General features: G+C 44.2%; 1 protein-coding gene across 1 annotated transcript; it reads left to right on the top strand.

Annotated features, from left to right (window-relative positions):
- The first annotated feature begins 514 nt into the window (after positions 1–514).
- On the top strand, positions 515–2,480 carry DAD1 (defender against cell death 1). Its single transcript, XM_032960590.2, has 3 exons — positions 515–872; positions 1,982–2,128; positions 2,323–2,480. Exons 1-2 carry the CDS (start codon positions 662–664, stop codon positions 2,110–2,112), a joined length of 342 nt encoding a protein of 113 aa, XP_032816481.1. The 5' UTR covers positions 515–661; the 3' UTR covers positions 2,113–2,128; positions 2,323–2,480.
- Positions 2,481–8,332: the final 5,852 nt, after the last annotated feature.

Here is an 8,332-nt window from a genome sequence, read left to right as displayed (position 1 = left end):
ATGCACTCGCAGCGGCGTTCTCAACCAGACCACCGTGTCACCAACCTCCCTGTCTGCACCGTCCACGTTGCACCTGACGCGGCACGCGCGCGGCGTGGTAGCCGCGCCGCCATGTTACTACGGGAGAACCCCACGGATCGCAATGTCAAAAAAGCACCTTTAAACACAAAAGATTCCCCCTTCCACCTCGTGTAGCCTGCAACAGACTGTTTGGGTAAGTCGCTGTTAGCGCCCACCTGGGTGGATCAACAACAATCACCACGCGCGGCCGCATTTGTCTCCCCCGGCGTCGATATTCACACACACACCGTACCCGGTCCTCGTTTGAGGCCGAGCCTACCTAAGGGCGGCCCAGGACCGGTGCAAATAATCGTCGCCGGTGTTAGTGGGCCGTGAGAATCGTGAACCCCGGGGGAGTTGTGGGTGGTGTTTGGAGCCCAGCACTACCGCTGCCCCTTTCCACCCGCTTCCCTTTACCAAGATGGCCGCCGGCGCGCCGCAGTGACGTCACCCAGTGCCCTCCCCCCCCGTTAACGACGAGCGGACGTGGACTCATCGACTCGACTGGTCGACTCCGGGCTTCTGCTTGCTTGCTTGCTCGCTCGCCCCTTTGTCGTCGTCGTCGATCATCATCGCCTTCCTCCGACCACGAAAAGCAAACATGACTTCGCAGCTGCTGACCGTCGTGTCCAAGTTCTACGACGAGTACAGGTCGACGACTCCGAGCAAGCTGAAGCTGGTGGATTCCTACCTGGCCTACGTGCTCGTGACGGGGCTGGCGCAGTTCGCCTACTGCTGCCTGGTGGGAACCTTCCCCTTCAACTCCTTCCTCTCGGGATTTATCTCCTGCGTCGGCTCCTTCATTCTCGCAGGTGCGTCGCAAACAAACGCACGCGCGGCTCAATAACCTTTACCTTAGCCGAGGGGCAACAAGATTGGTCTTGCCGAAAGCTCCCGTGGGTCGATTTGCGTGACAATTTTCACCGTTTTATGACGGAGACGTTTCGCCTTGTTATCAGTTTTATTAATTAGGTTTGACGCAATGATGCTAATTATTGTGCTGTGCTTTTCTGTAGCTACGTGCGTCTATTCTGGGCCTTTTTTCTCTCGAGTCCCATCCACCGTCGTGTCTCTGCCCATCGCCTCCCTCCCCTCTCAACCAGCAGCATCTCCCATTTTCCTTCTAACCTATGGGTCTCTGTATGAGCCTGACGTTCTGTGTGTTAGTCTGTGCATGTCTGCGAGTCGGTGGGTCTCTAATGTCCATAGGCCTTCTAATTGCATCGTGTTTGTAGAATATTAGTACCCCCCCCCCCCCCTGCTAAAGCATCTTTCTTTCCCTTAAGGACTATTCCCAACATCCCTCCCAGAAATTCATGATCATACATGCGACGTCGCATATCCGACTCGCAGGGAATTGCTGATGTATAGACGAATATGTGAAAAGTTGAATATGTGAATATTCTAGAAAATTATAGCTACACCCCGCATATAAATTGCACTTCGTGTTGGCGCTTAGTTGGTTATTGTGGATATCCGACGATCAGATATGCTACGTTGTACCTAAATAATGACAATAATAATCATCTACGTGCTCCTTTTCCATGGCGTGGATGTTATAACCGCAGTGTAATGGCTATCGCATTGAACTTGCAATCCATAGGTTGACCGGTTTGGTTCGATCTACCGACGCCTCTGACCACCCAGACATATACATTGGTACACCGTAGGTAACGGGATTAAAGTGTGTTGTGGCAAAGTGTGGGTAACTCTCACCAATTCCAAGAGGTACTGTATAAGAATATTTTGTTTTCATGGGAGACCCAATAAATCAGTCACCGGGTCTGAATTGTAGCATGCAATTGGCACATATGAGGCGCTTCTTCACTCTTGATACCAGTCTTAAGTCTTAAAGTGGCATGTGGCTTCAATTAATACTAATTCCACTGTGCTGTGTTTATGTGCGCGCGTGTGTGTGTAGTGTGCTTGCGGATCCAGGTTAACCCTCGCAACAAGGAAGAGTTCGTTAACATCTCCCCCGAGAGGGCTTTTGCAGATTTCCTTTTTGCCCACATCATTCTTCACATAGTGGTCGTCAACTTCATAGGCTGAGAGATCCATTCAGCATGTAAGTTGCGTTGAACTCATAAGTAAATTTTCACGGAGAATTCCCGATATATTTTAATATTATGCATGTTAATGCATTGATTTTAAGTTATCGAGTGAGAGTTTTTGGTCGTGTAATTGTTGCTTTATTTAAATATTTTGAATATTGGTAAATGTGCAGCATACAGTGATTGCTGTGTTTGTGCTTTGTTTCAGGCTCAGAGGTGTGCTGGTGCAAAACCCATGAAAATGTCCATTGGAAAAGACAGTTATGTCAGCGAAAATCTATCACAAATTAATTAGGCTCAACAAATGTAAAGTCACATTTTGTACACTAACATTTCCACAATAAAAATTGAGTTTGTGACAACTAATTTTGAGTTTTTGTGGTCCACTGCATTTGCAAAAAAAAAAAACCACTTATTTCTGGCTAAAGAGTACTAATATCATGATCTCATGAAAGTGCGATTGATTACCATGAAGTTAATAGTTTTAATAGTTTGACTTGTGTATGCAGATTTGTTTCCGTGTTGGGGCAGTGACATGGCCGAGTAGTAGCACAGAGCTTTGCCGCACGTTTGCGGAATTTTGCAGTTCAGGCCATTAAAAAAAGAATAGGTCTTGTGTGCCAATATCAGGTTTGACATTTTCCAAACACTCGCATATGAATTGAAATAAGCAGTAGCAACACTGTCCCCTTCTGGCAAACTAATGCCCACTTGCAGCTCGCTGTGGTGTTCGCCCTGTGTAGCACAGGGACAAGCTGTAAATAAGGATCCCCTCGGTGAAAAATAAAACTGCTCTAAACTTGAGTTACATTTTGGGAGCGATATAAATGCAAGAGTTTATTGTGGTCTGCGTACGGTGCGAAAAAAGTTCAACATATATTCTAGATTTGAAGCTTTCGTGACTGCAAAGATCCATACTCTTTGGTTCTATTCGGTAAAGTCATGTAGGTAAAAAATAAAACAAAAATCACGACGTTTCGGCCACAACACAAGTGGCCTTCATCAGGTGAAGGGGACCGTACTGTCACTCCAACGCTGTCCTCGTGACAGTACGGCCCCCTTCACCTGATGAAGGCCACTTGTGTTGTGGCCGAAACGTCGTGATTTTTGTTTTATTTTTTACCTACGTGACTTTACCGAATAGAACCAAAGAGTATTCAACATATATGTTGAACTTCTGCCAGTATCAGATATAACTGCTCAACCTGAGCAATTCATGCTTTGATATTTGCATTACCTTTGTGCTAATCGCCTTTTGGCTTTCTCTGGTCTAACACTGGTGAGACAAACCCATAAAGAAGGCTGTCTCTGATGTAGGCCACTCAGTTTCAAGGTCAATACATATATTATCAAAGCATGTTTGCATGGTTTACCACAAGCATGTGCGATTAATGCAAACTTGATGCCTTCCAATAGTTGTCTATTTGTTGTTGAAACGTTTAATGTTCAGGGTTTTTGTAAACAAAAATGTCCTAATAATGAAAAGCGAAAAAGGTAATTTATGAATCACATGTACTTAAATGGAACCGTAATCCATGATAGAATCCTAAAATATCGTATACATTTCTGCATGTCTATAACAATTCATATATGTACGGAAATATTTTTCAGCGGAAAATGCACGAGAAATAACTTTCCCTTTTCAGTCTAAAAGTAGCCAAACTTTCCAGACTAGGTGGAATGACTGTACATCATTGTGGGAGCAGAAGTGACCAGCGGACTTGGAAATTTAAAACCTAAATTGTGCATAGATACCTCAATCTCTTCAGAAAGGGATAGAACACTGATTTAACTATGGAACGATTTGCCTCCTATTACATGTGTATACATTGTTCGTGATCATAGAGAACCCAATAATGGACAATCTAAAGTCCAATAAACCACGAATTAACATTTATCACAGAAGCACAAGCTGCTTGGGGAATCTGGGTGAAACTAAACAAGTTGATGAGATTCTGGGAATCAACATTTCACTGAGGTTGGCAAAAGGATTGAAAAATATCTTGAGTACATTTCGAGATAATTATTCTGCCGTGATATGGTGGCACTCTATGTGGATCCTATTGGTCAGTCATGGATAATAGCACTTCCGCTTCTATAATTCAGTTGGTTGCTATTACCTGTGAAAAAGCTGCAGGTAAAGAGAGTCGTGACGTAATTATTCGGTACCACTACCTGCCATCCAGCAGTGAATACAGTAATTGAATTTCTGCCAATCAAGGAATGTGCCCAACCATAATCACTGTCATCACGATCATCATCTCCACCAATAGCATCACTAACACCATAACATTCACACCCATCTCCATCACTATCATCCATAACATTGTTAGATCACCCTCATCAATGCCGATGGTATTTACGTCTCTCCATACCAACGCCATCTCACGGCCCTGAGATGCCACTGTATTAACTGCGCATCAGCAATATTCCATCTCCAGGGTGGACGCCCCCCCGGGCGTATTTTATAGTGATGATTTCCCATAAACCAGCGAGTTGGTTTGGGGATATTCACGTGGCAATGCTAGCCTCTTATGATACATTACGTGTACAGGGGAGGGTCCTTGCCTGTCAGATCGGCAGTTCAGCATTGATTCAAGCAAGCCTGACTGATGAGACACTGACGAAACAGGTCTAGAGTTTAGAGTATTAAAGCTTGCGTGACTGCATAAAATTACTCATTGGTTTTTTTCGGTAAAGTCACGTATGTAGAAATACAATAAAAATTATATTAAAACAAACAATCACGACGTTTCGATCACAACGCAAGCGATCTTCAGGTGTCAAGAACAAATCACGGAGGTAAATACAACAAAAAGATGAGAGACGAGAATTCAACAAACCTGAAAAAAACATGTGAAGCACATCCAGTCAGGCCAACAACACAGACACTTCCTGGCGGACCACGAATTTCAGAGGAGTGTTAAATTTCGTGGGTTTTTTTGTTTTAATATAATTTTATTGTATTTCTACATACGTGACTTTACCGAATAAACTTATGAGCAGGTCTAGAGTTTACTTGTCTTGAAACAATGCTGTTGATATGCACTCCCAGAAGGCAGTGTACGCGGCTGATGGGTTATGTAATAAAAAAAAGTTTGTGTGGAGAGACGAATACGTTAAGGAGGCATATCATCTGTTTATTTATCTTATATGCTCGACGACGACGATGCTCAATAATTACCGTAGTGTACTTTTAGTAAACAAGTCCACTTGTCCACTTGGGGCGCACTGACATGCTTCTGCATCGGACAGGAAATTCCCTCTGACTGCAATGGCTACATTATTGATGATGACCTCACTGTTGAGTTAATTTCGGGGAAACCCCACTGGGTCCCAGAGACGAAGCCACGGATTTATTTATTATTCGCGCACAAATCACGGCGCGGGCACACAGGTCTAAAGAGAGACATCGGGGAAACTCCGCAATGTGAAATCCAAGCACATGGATTCATTGACGCATTACCCCAACCAAAGTTTCGCTTCTATTTTTTGAGTATGCCATCAGTATGTTCGGGAGGCTAAATGCCAATGTCGGGAGGTCAGCTGTTGACCACGACGAAGAGGGCTTCAAAAGAGAGAGTGTTGTGTCGTTTTTCCATTCTTCCGTTGAAGGAGCATCGACTACAGCTGTTTACGAAATGGTCCATAGTTTGGGTTGCATGGCCACAATCGAGTATTGATTAAACTTCCCTCTACAGTAATGAAGTAGAATGTGTTCCCAGTTCGAGTGTGTGTGTGGTTGAGTTGTACGTGTCGGTAGATATTGTGTATAGTGAGGGCATTTGAGATAGTTCACTGTCCCTTGTATTACGAAGCCAGTATACACCTCACCGCTGTATTGTAATGCAAACTTTATTTAGCTAAAAATGTACAGTATTAACAAACTATGTTACTTAAATTGCTGTTACTCTACAGTATTATTTTTCACATATCACTGCAGTATAAGTACTGTACACATAGCACAGCACTGTAGTACTATATAAAAACTGTGATGCTGTATATTCTTCGTATTGGCATAACAGGTCGTACGATACAATCCATTGTTGAACTGTACTTCTATGATTCCAAATGTATGTCCCTTCCTTTGCCAACCCGCACGGACCAGCGTGGTGAAGAATAGTTAGATGAACTAACTCTTGATGACGAGATGCCTCCATCTAAGCAGGGCTGTACAGGTACCGTTCATGTCAGTGTTGTATACGGTACCTTTTTTTATAGTATACTATCCTTGTAGTCTACAATAGAGTGCATAATTGATCAATCTTCCGAGCAGGCATATCTTGTGTCAGGCCATTATACAAACTCACATAATGAACACGTCGGTCAAACCGACTGGTGACTCATATCTGTCCTGGTCCGGTATTCATTACACAGCAAGATAGTCACCGTACACCACACATATAGGTACATGCACGATCCGTTTGTCAATCCACTGTGTATTTGCCCATAACTTCAACGACGCTCGTCGGTGCGAATTGTTTTTTTTTTGTTAGATGGCATTGACGACGGAGCAATGGAGATTGTTCAACTGTCCAGTGCTGAAACGCTATCCCCCAATTGACTTCAACCCTGCCACAGCTTCAGAACATCTGACGAGATCGGGCACAATCCAGGTGATTTGACCAGATATATTGCAATACACAAACAGTTCGTCAACATAGTAAGAGACTTAAGGTATACATCCAATACCTATTTCCGTCATGTGTTCGACCATCGTCTGTGCACACTGCAGTATCAGTGGTGCTTGGAAAGGATTTTATACTGAAGTTTCAAAGGCTGTAGGATTACTGTCGTGATGCTGTCACGGCTGCAAGACGAACCAAACGACTTGCACGTTGCTGGCATTAAGGACGTTTGAGGTTGGAAGAGGTTCCTAGATATACAATTCTAAAGTCAAAATGTAACTCGACAATGTGATCGTATACTACACTACTGCATATACCACTGTGCATGGATAAAACAGGGTCATTAATCAGTTTAACACGTAGGCTTTCGCGAAAAAATATCCATAATACAGGTTTTTTTTTAGTTCGATCGCGTATATATAAATATGCCGTTAAACCCGCCACAGCCAATCAGTAAGGTTTGTCACTTAAACAGAAGATGCCAATTCGTTACTAGCACATCACACCGGTGTGTTGGAGAGCAAATCCACAACATTTGCACTCTGAGTACGACGTTTCGCCAGTAATTACAACTGGCATCATCAGGCGGCAGCCAGATTTGTGGAGAATTCCTCCTGTTCACGTTCTGTTTACGTGACAACTCCTTTACTAATTGGCTGTGTCGGGTGGTGGCGGGTTTAACGACACATTTATATTTACGCGATGTAACCCCCCAAACCCCACCCCCCCTGTATTTTCGAGGGTCATTAATACAGAATTAACATCTGCATCGTATGTCCCGGCATGTTGCCTGGTTTTGTCGGCACCCAGTAAACATGCCAACATTCCATGATGACTGGCTAAGTCGCTTCAACTAAATGTTGCTCGGAAAACCCAAACCACTGGCTGGACCCGTAGAGGAAAGCAGTGAGAAGGAGGAGTGAGGAGGATGAGGAATACATCATGTACGGAGAGGGAGGAGAATTAATGCTTCACAGGGAGGAGGAGGAATGAGGAGGAGGAATACATCATGTACGGAGAGGGAGGAGAAGGAATGAGGAGGAGGAATACATCATGTACGGAGAGGGAGGAGAATTAATGCTTCACAGGGAGGAGGAGGAATGAGGAGGAGGAATACATCATGTACGGAGAGGGAGGAGAATTAATGCTTCACAGGGAGGAGTGATGAGGAGTGAGGAGGGAGAATACCTCCCAGGGAGGGAGGATGAAAACAAGGGAGTCGGAGTGAGGAGGAGGGTTCATTAGGGGCCGTCCATAAATGACGTCACGCATCTGGGGGGGGGGTCAGACATTTGTGACGGGGGGGGGTTTGAGAAATGTGACGTCACATCAAAATGCGCAACTTTAAATAAATATAGACAACACGTTCTACTTAATTAAATATACTTTTTAAAATAAATGTTTTCTCCTACAACTTCAGAGTGCAGCGGCACATTAAATACGCACTACAATGACAATAGTTTAAAGCGAATTGAAGCATGGTTTTTTTTTGGGGGGGGGGGGTCGGGCAGAGCTTTGTGACGTCATTTTTGAGGGGGGGGTTCTGACTTTTTGTGACGCCGTGTGACGAGGGTGGGGGTCAAAAATCGT

The sequence above is a fragment of the Petromyzon marinus genome, chromosome 25 (genome assembly GCF_048934315.1).
Source record: "Petromyzon marinus isolate PM22_M1 ecotype Great Lakes invasive population chromosome 25, UKy_Petmar_22M1.pri1.0, whole genome shotgun sequence".
Lineage (NCBI taxonomy): Eukaryota > Metazoa > Chordata > Hyperoartia > Petromyzontiformes > Petromyzontidae > Petromyzon > Petromyzon marinus.
The sequence above is the reverse complement of the archived record's forward strand: the minus strand, read 5'-3'. Positions and strand labels throughout refer to the sequence as shown.